This window comes from Indicator indicator, chromosome 20, assembly GCF_027791375.1.
Source record: "Indicator indicator isolate 239-I01 chromosome 20, UM_Iind_1.1, whole genome shotgun sequence".
NCBI classification, from domain to species: Eukaryota; Metazoa; Chordata; class Aves; order Piciformes; family Indicatoridae; genus Indicator; species Indicator indicator.
Genome location: NC_072029.1, coordinates 9,316,492 through 9,332,063, shown reverse-complemented (window position 1 = coordinate 9,332,063; position 15,572 = coordinate 9,316,492). Strand labels below are relative to the sequence as shown.

At 39.3% G+C, this 15,572-nt stretch overlaps 1 protein-coding gene across 4 annotated transcripts in view; it reads left to right on the top strand.

Annotated features, from left to right (window-relative positions):
• CCNY (cyclin Y) overlaps positions 1-8,448 on the top strand; it is a 93,120-nt gene extending 84,672 nt beyond the window's left edge. For all 4 annotated transcript variants that reach the window (XM_054390063.1, XM_054390060.1, XM_054390062.1 and 1 more), the window contains one exon: positions 8,332-8,448. In XM_054390063.1, the coding sequence (XP_054246038.1) occupies positions 8,332-8,448 (117 nt within the window). The remainder of the gene's footprint in view (positions 1-8,331) is intronic.
• Positions 8,449-15,572: the final 7,124 nt, after the last annotated feature.

The window sequence follows — 15,572 nt, the reverse complement described above, 5'->3', positions numbered from 1 at the left end:
ATCTGTTTTACCTGAGCTTTCTGAAACAGAGTTTTTCAAACAAGGGCATTTTTGCATGAGTGTACACACTTTCTGTTACTCATGACTGCTTTTAATATTGCATGTCTTTAATGATATATATGCTTTGCACTGGATGGAGGTTGTTTGCCTCTGGGTTAGAGTGAGCTTTGTGTTCTGAAACTCCAGGTGCTCCTGTAAAACAAGCAGGCAGTACTGTGTATGTTTTTGTGTGAGGAAGATAGTGCAAGGGAAGGTTAATTGACTCATTTGTGACTGTAATTGGAATAGAAAGTGGTGGGGAAGGAATCAAAGCAGATTTCACTGAGTTTGTATTTCTCATTCTTTCTAAATGGTCTAAGTTTCTCAGATAGCTCTGGTAAGAATGTAACAATCCTGTGTATGGAATGTGATACAAATGTATCAGATTTTGTTTCAATTGAAGGGAATTTTAAAGAATGAAAATTCATTGAAACTGTAAAACTTAAATGAAAAGAGGTAGTTTACTAAGTTAGTAGATAGTGGGTCTTGATAGTAAGTGCCATTACATACATTCTGGGCAGTGACTGGCTTGAGAGCAGTCCTGAGGAAAAGGACTTGGGGGTGCTGGTAGGTGAAAAGCTCAACATGAGCCACCAGAGTGCAGTTGCAGCCCAGAAAGCCAACCACATCCTGGGCTGTATCAAGAGGAGCCATAGCCAGCAGGTCAAGGGTGGTGATTCTCCCCCTCTACACTGCTCTTGTGAGACCACACCTGTGTCCAGCTCTGGAGCCCCTGTTAAAGGAAGGATTTGGACATGTTGGAGCATGTCCAGAGTAGGGCCACGAGGATGATCAGAGGGCTGGAGCATCTCTCCTATGAGGACAGACTGAGAGAGTTGGGGCTGTTCAGTCTGGAGAAGAAAAGGCTCTGAAGAGACCTTATTGTGGCCTTCCAGTGTCTGAAGGGGTCTACAAGAAAGCTGGGGAGGGACTTTTTAGGCTGTCAGGTAATTATAGGGCATGGGGAAGTGGAACAAAACTAGAAATGGGTAGATTCAGATTGGATGTTAGGAAAAAATTCTTCACCATGAGGGTGGTAAGACACTGGAAGAGGTTGCCCAGGGAGGTGGTGGAAGCCTCATCCCTGGAGGTGTTTAAGGCCAGGCTGGATGTGGCTCTGAGCAACCTGATCTAGTGTGAGGTGTCCCTGCCCATGGCAGGGGGGTTGGAACTGGATGATCCTTGAGGTCCCTTCCAACCCTAACAATTCTATTAGGTAATATTGCACACAGTGTTTCCCCAAACTGTCAGTTACAGCTGAGGGTAACAATGGTAGCTCTTAAAATCTTAGGAAAAAAAGGCAATAGGAAGTTACTTTAAATACCCAGAGAACACTGATGGTTCTTCTGGACTAGATAGGTTAAAAGAAATAATGGAATTTTTTAAAAATAAATCCATATTATTAAAAATATTCCCATGCTGGGGATGCTTTGTGCTGCTGTCTGATGTTTGTAAAGCAGCCCTGCTAGCCACTTGAGGGAAGAGAATGAGGTGAAACTGACTTGGTCTACCAGCTCCTTGCCCCTGTTCTGTGGCCAGAAGGAAGGGAATGTGATGGGAACTGCCTTGTTCCCTGGCAATACTTGGTTGTCATTAGTGTGTCCTTGAAACTTGTTGACAGCGTAATTTACAGCTTACTTTGTTGAGCACAGTTATTAGCTTGCCAAGAGTTGTGAAAATGCATTTGCAGCACTTTTTTAGGTCTCTTGTGTGCTGTTCAGCCCAGAGGTTTCTTTTTAAAACAGTTACCTGGATCCTTCAGTAGATGTAGTGCCATACAGGCTGTGACATTTCTGACAGCAAGAGAAAAGCTGCAGTCTGAGTTGGAAGACAGCAGACTTACAGCAAGTGGAAAGATTTGCCTTGTCTGGTAAACTGAAAAGACCTTGCTCAGTCCTAAGATTTGCAACCACTTATTTACTGGCATTTGAGATCATGAAAGCTCTTACGTGGAGAAGTGGTTATATTACAATACATTTTTGCTACTTTTGCCATTTCAAGCTATTTCATGTATCTAAAGCAGGAGTGTTAGATCTGTGTTGCTGTTACTGCAAATAGTATGAGATTGACATAACTGTGGTGGAAAAACATCCCCGGAAAGACTAAGGACAAGTCTAGTAAATACTGTTCCCCTTCAAATGGAAATGCTGGACAAGATCCATCAGCTTAGAGGTGTTTTAAGAGGTTACAGTAGTTGCTACAAATAACATTGCTTTCTGGAGCATCTGCAGTGGATGTGTTCCATTATTTAATGTTCCCAAAACTAATATTTAAGGAGCAGCTTTGTCTTTTAAATGACTAAATGAAAGTAAGATTGGTTTGGGTTTGTTTTGGGTTTTTTGGGTTGGGTTTTTTTTTGTTTTGTTTTGTTTAACCCTTCACTAGCCTCTGGCCCAAAAGTGTCCTGGATTTGTTATATAGCCCACCTAGTAGCCACACACCATTTTGATGACCCCATTTTTTGGATGACCCTACTTTTTTGTATGAAACCATACAAGTTGGAAACGGCAAATACCCTTTCATTAGACCATCCAGTCTGTCCATGTGCCAGTGCTGTTTGTTCCAACCTGCATATGCTGTAGTGTGTTTTCTCCTGCCTTTTAATTCTGTCAAATGTCAAGGCTTCCTTTGCTTCTCCTGAGAACTATTATCTACTATGGGAGGGTTTTTTCTGCCAAGAGGGTTGTTGGGTTTCCAACCTTAATCCACAATTTTGTAATTTCCTACTCTTGCATCTGGTTATCCTCCTGTGTACTGAGACAAATATGAGTCAGATTCTGCTCTCTGGGGTAACATCACAAAATGTGCCTACCCTGTTCCTGCTTGTGATCTTAGCCCTGTGCTCGTTTCAAGGCTGGATTTTTTAAGTGCTTTTGTTAGTGCCCTCTCAATGTAACTGACTCTGTGTTGTCTCAGCTTTTTATTGTTAGGATAGTGCTTGAGCACACAGTTCAAACCCTTTGAACTATGTGCTGTGTTTTCTTGACCCTTCAGAGGTGCAGTCCCATAGATCAAGCAGACAAAAAAGAGGAGAAAATTATGTAAGCTGCAAGTAGAGAAATGTCTTTATATCCCTCCAGCTTCCCACTGTCACAGCGATTGGTTGCAGTGTTCAGAACCCTCTTAGCCAAGAAGCAAAGGGAGAGCAAAACTCCTCTGCTCTTTTGTCAGGAGTAAGGTGATGCTCTTCTTTTCATTCTCCATGGAGTACCCCCATCATCATACCTTGAATTAGAGATCTTTTTTTCTTCTTCTTTTCACATTTTCCTTGCATAAAGTCCTTCCAGACTCTGCTGTTTCTCTGCTGAATTCTCCCTGATTGGTCTAGATTTTGAGGATATTGCAGAACTCAGAGTTGAGTGCCTTTGTGCATTCCCAGCAGTGAAGCCGTAGCCAGCCCTGCTGCCTTGCTGCCCTGCACAAACATCTGCATGCAGCCAAAATCTATACTGCTACTGCCTTTCTCCCTGCTCCTTTTTGCTATACCTGCCCCCATCACAGGCAAAGTCTCATCTAGAATCAGCAGAAGAACTGACTCCAAGTTCTCTATGTATAAACATGATGGAAATATATGTATCATAGAATGGTTTGGGTTGGAAGGAACCTCCAAAGGTCTTCTAGTCCAACCTCCCTGCAGTCAGCAGGGACATCCTCCACTAGAGCTTGCTCAGAGCCTTTTCCAGCCTGACCTTGAGTAGCTTCAGGGGTGGGGCCTCAACTACCTCCCTGTGGGCATCCTGTTCCAGTGTTCCACCAACCTTGTGCTAAAGAACTTGTTCCTAACATCTAATCTAAATCTACTCTGCTGTCATTTCAAACCATTGCCCCTTGTCCTATTGCTCCAGGCCTTTGCAAACAGTCCTTCCGGGCTGCAAGCTCGTGCTTACGTCCAGCTTTTTCATCCAGCAGCACCCCCTAGGCCTTTTCTGCAGAGCTACTCTCAATTTCATCATCCCCCAGAACCTTACCCTTTGCCTTAGGGACCCTCATGAGATTCTCTCCAGCCTGTCCGGGTCCTTCTGGATGGCATCTTGTCCTTCAGACTTACCAGCCACACCCCTTGGCTTGGTATCATGTGCAAACCTGCTGAGGGTGCCTCAGTCTCGCTGTGATATCATTGCTGAAGATACTGAATAGCACTGCTCCCAGTACAGACCCTTGAGGGATACCACCTGTCCCCATCTGTACATCAAGTTGTTGACCACTACCCTTTGGATGCAGCCATCCAACCAATTTGTTATCCACTGGGCAATCCACCCATCAAATCCATAGCTCTCCAGCTTAGAGAGAAGGATATTGTGAGGGACTGTGTCAAAGGCATTACAAAAGTATGAATTTTTCTAGCTGATTACAGATATTACAATCAAATCCAACAAAATTTCACATGATTGAGCAGTGCTCCTGTGTTTAGGAATGGTTTCATTTCATATGGGAAACAGCCTCTCATGACTGTCAAAAACTGGTTTCTTTTACTAGCAATAAAAGCAACAGAAATATCAGATGATGGAAAAGTGTTTATAAACTATTTGGATTTATTTTAACCAAAGAACAATAATAAATATTTACAGCTTTCTGCTTTATCTTGTTTCCCCACATGTTCCAACTAGGCTCCAAATGTCAATTTTGTAACTTATTTGCAAATTAAGAGGCATCTTTAGATGCAAACTTGCTTTAAACAGCAGTCAATGTGTTTCTTATCCATACAATTAATCACCAGAGACTAGAGATGCCAAATAGGAAGTGCCATTTCCAAGAGAAATTTCATTTTGTTTAACGAAGTGCCAGAACACCATTTTTCCTGTGAACCAGGTGGTTTTGAAGTGATTACCTTCTCTGGCTGTTTGATGCCCAAGGCAATAGCCTGGTTTAGCAGCTGAAAGAAGCTCAGTACACCTATTTGCCATGCCATGCCTTGGCACATGATTTCAGGATTAAATGCATTTCATCTGTTGGATTTTAAATCCAGTCAGTTGAATTACTTAAACATTCTTAGTTCATTGAGCTCCTGGTTAATACAAATAAAATGTTATTAAGCAGGTTTTAAGTGAATTAAGTTATGTCTTACAAAGCAGCAGGAACCTCTGCTTTATTTTATTCTATTATTCTCTTCATGTGCAGCAAGAAAGAGAATTATGTTCAAGAATGATCTTAACACAAGGAAATTCAGTGTCTAACTAAAAACTAGCAACTGGTTTCTTTTTGGTGGTGGTAGCTTTGGTGCCTGGTTTTGGTTTGTTTTTTTTTTTTTTTTTAGCCCATGTTTTGTGGCTGGCTTGACCAAAGCATTAGGTGAACTTGCTCTCAGCTGTGTGAGTTGTGTGCTTCTGTCACATCTGCCTCTGCTCTTTGCAGGACTAACAACCTTCACTGCTACAAATTTCTGTGCTACAGAAATGAAGATCAAGAAAGAAAATTATGATCAGTGGAGTCAGGCTGTTTATTTGTGTTGCCTCATTTTATAATCAAACATTTGTACTGGTTTTGTTTGGACAGTACTGTTTTTAAAACATCCTATCTTAAGGCAGCACTTAAAAGCAATCCTGAGTAAACAAACACATACTGGTTTAGTTCATCTTATTTCTTCATTTGACCTTGAGTACTCCTTGCAGTGAGCTTTCTCTGCAGTTCTGCATGTCTGATCACCAGAGCTGTCATCCCTGCTGATGCCAACCATAGCCTGTCCCAGCCATATGAACTCTAGCAGACACAGTATATTTGTGCATGTGAGGTTCACAACACACATTTGTTTTAAACTTGGCTAAAAATAGTAGAAGAAATATATAACATTAGCTCTAATGCAGTATAGTAGTAGTTGACATTTTAATAGTTTGTCTCTCTCTGAAAGATTTTTAACATTTCCATGTATTTTTAATGCAAGTTAAATTATTCTGAATATGAATTACATCTCCAACTGGCACTGTGTGAGATAACCTGGTAATGTAGGAATCATTTTTCCCTTCTGAAGGGCAAGTGAGCATCAGCTCTGTAAGCAGAGAAGGGTGAGTACTCTGCCAGACCATTTGTCAGCAGAGAAAAATATCATTACAAGACTTTGGTTTAGTCATGAGGTCTTGGGTGACAGATTGGACTTGATGATCCTTCAGGTCTTTTCCAACCTTACTGATTCTGTGAGTCTGTGACGTTTTAGGAAAAGAAAAGAAAAGAAAAGAAAAGAAAAGAAAAGAAAAGAAAAGAAAAGAAAAGAAAAGAAAAGAAAGGAAAAGAAAGGAAAAGAAAGGAAAAGAAAGGAAAGGAAAAGAAAGGAAAAGAAAGGAAAAGAAAGGAAAGGAAAAGAAAGGAAAAGAAAGGAAAAGAAAGGAAAGGAAAAGAAAGGAAAAGAAAGGAAAGGAAAGGAAAGGAAAGGAAAAGAAAGGAAAAGAAAGGAAAAGAAAGGAAAGGAAAAGAAAGGAAAAGAAAGGAAAAGAAAGGAAAGGAAAAGAAAGGAAAAGAAAGGAAAAGAAAGGAAAGGAAAAGAAAGGAAAAGAAAGGAAAAGAAAGGAAAGGAAAAGAAAGGAAAAGAAAGGAAAGGAAAGGAAAGGAAAAGAAAGGAAAAGAAAGGAAAAGAAAGGAAAGGAAAAGAAAGGAAAAGAAAGGAAAAGAAAGGACAGGAAAAGAAAGGAAAAGAAAGGAAAAGAAAGGAAAGGAAAAGAAAGGAAAAGAAAGGAAAAGAAAGGAAAGGAAAAGAAAGGAAAAGAAAGGAAAAGAAAGGAAAGGAAAAGAAAGGAAAAGAAAGGAAAAGAAAGGAAAGGAAAAGAAAGGAAAAGAAAGGAAAAGAAAGGAAAGGAAAAGAAAGGAAAAGAAAGGAAAAGAAAGGAAAGGAAAAGAAAGGAAAAGAAAGGAAAGGAAAGGAAAAGAAAAGAAAAGAAAGGAAAGGAAAAGAAAGGAAAGGAAAGGAAAGGAAAAGAAAGGAAAAGAAAGGAAAGGAAAAGAAAAGAAAAGAAAAGAAAGGAAAGGAAAGGAAAGGAAAGGAAAGGAAAGGAAAGGAAAAGAAAGGAAAAGAAAGGAAAGGAAAAGAAAGGAAATGAAATGAAAAGAAAGGAAAGGAAAAGAAAGGAAAAGAAAGGAAAGGAAAAGAAAGGAAAAGAAAGGAAAGGAAAAGAAAGGAAAAGAAAGGAAAAGAAAGGAAAGGAAAAGAAAGGAAAAGAAAGGAAAGGAAAAGAAAGGAAAAGAAAGGAAAGGAAAAGAAAGGAAAAGAAAGGAAAAGAAAGGAAAGGAAAAGAAAGGAAAAGAAAGTAAAAGAAAGGAAAGGAAAAGAAAGGAAAAGAAAGGAAAAGAAAGGAAAAGAAAGGAAAGGAAAAGAAAGGAAAGGAAAGGAAAAGAAAGGAAAAGAAAGGAAAGGAAAAGAAAGGAAAAGAAAGGAAAAGAAAGGAAAGGAAAAGAAAGGAAAAGAAAGGAAAAGAAAGGAAAGGAAAAGAAAGGAAAAGAAAGGAAAAGAAAGGAAAGGAAAAGAAAGGAAAAGAAAGGAAAGGAAAAGAAAGGAAAAGAAAGGAAAAGAAAGGAAAGGAAAAGAAAGGAAAAGAAAGGAAAGGAAAAGAAAGGAAAAGAAAGGAAAAGAAAGGAAAAGAGAAAAGAAAAGAAAAAAGAAAAGAAAAGAAAAAAGAAAAGAAACCCCCAAACTGCTATCCTTATTTAAATTTCCAAAATGTACTCTCAGTTCTCACAATTGTTTTATCAAGTTTTCAACATATAAGGACCTGAGAGCTGCCTTCCAGTACCTGAAGGGATTCTGCAGGAAGGCTGCAAAGGAACTTTTCATGGGGGTGTCTAGAGGCAGGAGAAGGGGGAATGGTTTGAAGCTGAGGGAGAAATTCTTCCGTATGAGAGTGCTGAGACTCTGGAATAAGCTGCCTGGGGAGGTTGTGGCTGCCCTCTCCCTGGGGGTGTTCAAGGCCAGGTTGGATGAGGCTTTGATCAGTTGAGTCTAGTTGAGAGGTGCCCATGGCAGGGAGGTTGGAGTAGATGGTCTCTGAGGTTCCTTCCAACCTAAGCCATTCTATGATGAGTTACCATACAGCAGTGGGTAAGCATTGCCAGCTGCCTGGGTGAGATTTGTGATGGTTAACCTGGAAAGAAGAGGCTTGGAATATACTCACTGAAGCCTTCACAAGCGGTTATGTTTCCTTCATTGAAGGTGAATGAATTGAGAATCTTGGGGAGCAGCTTTCCCCATCTTTTGCTTCACAAAGTGACTTTGTAATTTTGCCTCTATGTAGAAATCTTCATTTAGTTGTGTTTTACCTGTCTGGCTGTGGTCAACACAACTGAGACATTTCTGTTCTTTCTCTCTTCCAGGCCATCTCCCGCTTGTGTGAAGATAAGTATAAGGACTTCAGGAAAGCTGCAAAGAAACGGTCAGTCAGTGCTGACAATCTGACTGTGGTTAGATGGTGCCCTGCTATTATCTCCTAACAGAGGAGACTGGAATATTCCTACAGATGTACTGTTTCATCCATCCATATTTTTTCGGGGTGGGCTGGGGGCGAGAAGATAAAGGAAAAGAAAAAAAAAAAGAAAAAAAGACTTTTTTGATTTTTTTTTTTTTTTTTAAATCTGTCAAGCTGCCTTTACAGTGCCTCTCCATTGTGTAGCACATGAGCAAAATACCTAGTGGAAGGAGACATGGAGGACCCAGTGTTTGGCAGAGAAGACGGGCAACAGGTTGTTTTTTCTCACTTTCGCTAACAGCTTTACCCTTTTTATGAGGAAACAGCAAAACAGGTGCTTGGAAGAAGAAACAAACAAACAAAACGAAGTAGAAGCAGAAAAATATGTAAAAACTGTGCCATTTTCTAATGTGCTGTACTCATGAAGAGAAATGGCAGCATGAAAACATACCATGTAGTCAGATGACTGTGCACTAGAGGAATGAAGTTGGGAGAGTCCATCTTAAAGGTTTCTCTTAATATCTTTTTTTTAAATTTTTTGTTGTGTTGTTTTTTTTTTTTTTTTAATGTTCTTTGTTGCTGCTTCCCAGGATAAACTCTTCCCCTTGCACAGCAGCAAATACAAAGTCTATATTTACTAGTAGCACAAGCCCCTGAATAAATAGCATTGTTTTTTTTTCACTGCACTTTTCTCTGTAAACTGTCTTATTAGCATTATTCTCCATCATTATTATGCATATCTTATATTTCTTGTATGCCTTTTATTGTATTGCAAAAGAGAGAACTTGACCATAGTGCTGAACCAAAAGTGTGTACAGGGATCAGAAGATCTTCGTGTTTTATTTATAGTATACTTGGGTGTGTGTGCCTTCCTGAGTTCTTGGAATCATTTATTTTTCCTTACTAGAAAGATACAGTTATTAAAGTATTCAGATGATGATGATAAGACTTGGGCCAAATCTCTGAAATTTGCAACAGATTTTATGATCCTTTTGCAGATTTTCATAGCATTAGAAGTTTAGCAGAATTCATTTTGACAGAGTTTTTTTTTTTGGTTGGTTTGGTTTGGTTTTTTTCTTGTATGGCCTGACTAGTTCATTCCTTCACCTCCAGGTCCATTGTTGCAAGCAATATCCTCCATTTTTATGTGTTTACTTTAAATCAAAAGTGAGTCTGTATAAAATAAAAAAGAATTTTAAAAAAATGGTTCCAGTGAGAAGGCCTGTAGAAAATCTGAACAAGGTATTTGTTACAAGCAGATTTATTTGGAAGCTAAAATACAGACCCTGATGTTTTTCAGCGTAGGTGCTTATGGAAATTAAAAGTAACCAAACTGTGAATATGATTTGCAGCTCTGATTATTCAGCTCTTCTGTTGTTACTAGTTCCCTCTTACTGTGGCTGTTGCCCCCTTGGGATTTGTAAGAATCTTTTATAGAAGATAACTTACCAGTAGAAGCATCTCTGCTTTCTAATACCCCAGTGTGGTTTTGTTCCCCACCCCCATTTTTTTCTGCACATTTTAAAAAGATACAGCTGCAAACTCTCAGTTCCCTGAAATCCTTTCTTTGTGACTATCACTGAAGTGAATGGCAACAGAGGTCCCTGATTTATGCACTACTGTGGTGAACCATAAAGATTCCATATTTGTTTTATTAAGCCCTATGGGCTTGTAGTAAACCTAGGGGCCCAGAGATGCACACTTGACTTCCAGTGCAATGCTAACCAGATGCCTCCGGATAGAGAGGCAGGACTGAAATTGTAATACCAAACAGTTTCCTTCTAACTTTCTGTTATTGGTTTGTGTTGTTTGAGACATGAAGGTTTTATCCATAAATTCTCCTGATGTCCTTTGGGTCTTTAAAATAATCTAATTCTCATCACTTCTCGTTGTGCCAACGCACCAGAACTGTGAGTATCCAAGTCCATTTTTTCCTTGAACATGGAATGTAAGGCAAGTGTTTATAGTAACAGCACAAATGCAAATCACAGCATTTGGAACCTCTTTACAGATAGTATCAAAAGGACCATTTTCAGAGCATTTGAAATTCATCCTCTATAGGCATCAATTTAGGCTTTAAAATACATAAAATATTTTGATTTGTCAACACTTTGCTAAACTATTTTCCATTTAACTTGATATCAGGAATATTGATTTTATCCATTTCTGGGTGATAAGAGATACGAACTTTGGATTCTGTAAAGATCTCAATGCATCTGCTATAATTTTTGTGAAGTTTATTAAACTACTTTAAAGATTGTATAGTCTATTTATTGTATGTATGTACATACAGTCTGATATTTTAAAAAGTGGATTCCGTAAAACCTGGCTCAGTCTTGTTTAGACTATTGAATATCGTTTTAGCCTTGTGCACTGGACTCTACCTCTGTATAGGAGAATTTTCCATATTCTTAATTAGTACTGATTCTGTGATTAACTTGGTTATGTTTCTTGCACTAAGAATTAAAAAAAAAAATCTGCTGTAAGTGTGGATTTTTTTTCTTTAGTTTGAGTTTTGCCGTATGAATCCTCTACGTAGAGATGAATGTTTTCTTTCCTCCTGGTTACAGAATAATTCTTTGCTTTTTTCTTAACTTCTGATTTGTTCCAGGGTTGCCAAAAAAATACAGTACCTATCGGTAAATCTTAATGAGTGTCTTTTGTTTGCAAGGTACTCTATGCCATATAATTAAAAATTAATTCTTATTTAGGATTATGTTGTGTTTAGTGTAGTTTTTTTAAACATTGCTGTATGGAAAACGCCATTGCAAGGTTAGAGGACCACCTGGGTGCAAGAAGGGAGGAGAACCAAACAGTGCTTTAAATAAGAGCACAGATACATTGTGGTTTTCATTTCAGAACCTGCTGTAAATGTTTCCTGATGAAGGTTTTCATTACTGCTTTGGTGACCGGCTCGGAAACAAAAAGGCGTAGGAGATGTAATAAACCTGTCCCTTCAAGCACCATTGTCTTAAAGAATTATTTGTATACAAGGACAACTGAGGGACCAGAATGTCTGTCTGATGAGGAAAGGCTGAGACCTGAGGCTGTTTAGTCTGGAGAAGAGAAGACCAAGAGGAGATCTCATTGATGTTTATAAATATCTGAAGGATGGATGTCAAGAAGAAGGGGCCAGGCTCTTTTCAGTTGTGTCCTGTGATAGGACAGGGCACAGTGGCTGCAAACTAGAAGACAGGAAATTCCACCTCAACATGAAGAAAAACTTCTTTACTGTAAGGGTGACAGTGCCCTTAAACAGGCTGCCCAGAGAGGTTGTGGAGTCTCCTCCTCAGGAGACTTTCAAGACCTGTCTGGAATCATTATTGTGTGATCTGCTTTTGGTGATCCTGCTCTGGCAGGGGGATTGGACTTGATGATCTTCAGATGTCCTTTCCAAACTCTACCATTCTGTGATTCTGTATGTTTGAGACAGTGGGTCATTCATTTGGTCATTTATGCATTACTATCTGGATGCCTTGTTAGGGGTTTGATTCATGCATCCCTCTGCAGACAGAGATGTTTCCTCAGCTCCTTTCCATCTGCAGACTTGTTTCTGTATCATTTATATTTCATTTTCTTGTCAGTGATATATATCATTCTGACAGACACTGTTCCTTGGAGCTGTGCATGCTGGAGGCACCTGATAAAAGTGCAAAAAGAGGAAAAAAACAAATCACTTTTTCCACCTCTGATGCACTCTATCAGTCTTTTGAATGAGACATGCTTTCTGTTGCTAAAAACATACAAATTCTTGTCCCATTGCAGGGCAATGGTATCCCTTTCAGGAATTGGTTTTTTTTAATTTATCTTTTTTTGTTCTTTTTTTTTGGGGGGAGGGGCAGTGGGGAGAGAGAAATCAGCATATATGGGTTAATTTCCCTTAGCTTGTTTAACTTAGTTTTATCATATGAACTAAAAACATGAAGAATTGTTTACATTCATGAAGAATTAGCTCACACTTTGGGTTTTTTTTTTTTGACACCTCTTTCTCCACTTCCTGGCTTTCCTGATGCCAGAAACCTTAGATACAACCTAAAAACTTAGAAGTAGCCAAAAGCTCACAGGAAAAGGTAATGGTACCTTGTTGGCAGATAACAAAGTGACATCTGGTAGTGTTAGCTATTTATAAAAATAGCAATATATGGGAGGAGATAGAGGAATTGAAAGGAGAGAACCACGAGAGGAAAAAAAAAGCCATTAACAGCTGAAGCAACAAATTCTTTACAGTCATCCTTTGAGGGTAACAAACTCTGCATTTTCCAGTGACATGTTTGAGCTCCTAACTGAAGTGCTTTGCACATCCACTGCAGACTCATATTGCTGTCTGCTTCTGTGGTCTTCATAAGGAATTCACTCAACCTAATTTTTAGCACTTTCCTCACTTCTTTTTCAAATGCATTTCTGAAATCAGGGGGTTTTTGGGGTTTTTTTTTGTTTTTTTTTTTTTTTTTTTTTTTTTTGCTTGAGTTGACAGCTGTAGAAAACATCTGCATACATCTGCAGTGGAGTAATCCACTTGGTGTCTCTAACAGGATCTGAGAAAGCAAATAGAAACATGACCTAGATGTATACAGAAATGTTTGTGTCTATGGCAAAGTGGGTTGAGTGTTTTGCTGCTGTTTCTGGGTTTCGGTTTTTTTCTCTTCAGCTGAGGTACTTAGAGAAACTACAGAACTGATGAGAGTTTGAGTTACATAAACTGTTACTGAACGTAGTGACAGCATACATCTATCTACTACTGGTAGGAGAAAAGCATTTAAAAAAGGAATCCATTCTTAGAGGAAAAATTGTTGAGCATAAGGAAACCAAAAGTGATAGCAAACATACTGGTGGTGCTGGAAATGATTGTTTCCTAGTGTATATGAACCTGCTTTTCTGCATCCTCTTATGTGAACCCACAGAAAGTGCTTGGTGAGTGCCAGAACTGCAGTTTGAAAATGGCTGAAGGTGTTAGCAAGGAAAGCTAAGCGTGAGTTTGCTTATGTTGTCTGAGCTGGGTCATGAGGCTCTTCTCATTAAAGAAAGAAGCAGCAGGATGGCAGACTGAAGCAAGGTAAGTGACAGAGCAGCATAAATAGAGTGTATTTCTTGTGTTCCTTTTAAAAGGGTTGATCTGATGGAATTTGATGTGAAAAATAACAAAATTGGGTGAGTTCATACCCTTTACACCTTGTGTAATGTGTTTCAGGATTATTGGTGGAGACTTTCAACTGTTACAGCTGGAGATGCTCTTTGGTGATGATATGCTAAGCAAACTTCTTGGTGTGGTGACAAGTGACAATATACAGAATCAGAGAATGTTAGGGGTTGGAAGGGACCTGGAAAGATCATTGAGTCCTGATCAACCAAGGCAAATTTCTGTTTCATCCTGACTTGCTCTGCCTGGGTTTCCTGTATGAGTTATCCAGACTCTCTGTGAAGAATTTGTAAAGCTCACTCAAGGAGACACTGGACAGAATCTTCTGTGAGGATATCAATGTTCTCTACAGGTAGAGAACAGCAAGTAATAAAATATCAGAACTGATGTTTGTGAAGTTCCATTTCCCAATGTGCTTCCATCCTTTACTCCATGTACTTACATAATGAGGTTTCAGATCTTTTTTCCTTGCATCTATGACAAACTGGGGTGCTGTGGTAAGTACTGCAGGAAAACTTTGAAGCTAAAAATGTTTGAACTAGCACTGCTGTCCACTTTGAATTCCCTAACAGTGAAGCACCTCTTCAAAAGGCAGATGAAGACTTAACACACGTGACGTGAGCGCTTTACTAACCAGGCATCGTAGTGAGACACTTCCTTCACTTAGGAGATGCTGCAGCACCCTTCAGTCTGGAGCTAATTCTTCTCCTGTCTGTAGGTCTTCTTGCTTCACTGCCTCTGGGTTTTTATGCCCCTTTATTTTAGACTTTGGTCCAAATTACTCTCCATGGAAACAATATCTTGGGAACTGGGAGCTGTGGTACACTCCCTGCCTTTTTATTTAAACAATACACATCATCTTGTGACCACGGACTTCTCTTTCATGTATTTAAGACAAACTGAGCGTTCTTCTGTGGACAGAAAAGGCCAAAAAAATGGGGACTGATATGCTAGAAGGGTTCTGAGGCATAATTATGTGTGCATAGTTTTAAACCAGAAAACAAGGGCAGCTACTTCTATTTGTATCTTTTGTGATAATACCAAGAGGCAATGATGATCCTTTCAGTAGCATGATGATGTTAAATTTCTTAGGCAAGGAGCTTGAGGGATAATTGCCTCCTTCAAGTGGGACAGGATGTGCAGATTGTACTACCATAATCATGGGAGGAGGAAGACCAAGCTGTACTGGGCAAAATGGAACAGAAGCAACACATAAAATACACCAAATAATCTTGAATATTGTGCATTAGAATTGCAGGACTGGCTTGGTGTTGATACACAGTCCAGCAGTGCTTGGAAAGCTGTGATGGTCACCTTACTTACATAATTGCATCTTGTTGTCTTAAAATAAAAGTTCATCCTAAAGCTTAGCACACTTTAGCAAGTACTAGGATAAGATGAAGAATATTTGAAGGTAGGCATTACCAAAACAAAACAAAACAAAGTAGAAAAGCTCCTGTTAAGAACAAAAGGTGCTGGATGTGATTTGGTAGTGCTGTAGGGCTTCACCAGCATGAACTGTGTAAAGAGAGGGGGTAAAGTGAGTTTCCTGCTTGTGACACCTCCCAGTACATGTCCATGGAGCCACAGGCTGGGAGAATGAGAATTGCAGACACCCTGCACACCTTCCACCTCCCCACACTCCCTCAACCAACCCCAGATCCATTGTTGTAGTTACAATAATTCTGCATTAGCACTAGCAGAGTTGTGACCAGAGATGGAAAATTATCTTCCCACTTCTGTACATAGTTGCTTTGCCCAAAAGTGAAAATATTTGGCTTAACAGTTATGTACAGGGAGATGTTAGGTTATGGTTGGACTTGATCTTCAGCTCTTTTCCAACCAGGTGGTTCTATGATTATGTTTTAAATATCCAAATGACCACCAGCGTTTGCAATATTCAATATTTAACTTACTTATGACTGCCAACAAGTATGTTCCTTACATTCTACTGTAGGAATGAGTCCAGTACTTGAATTTGTACTTCAATGGTGCTTTATAGGGCACTTGTT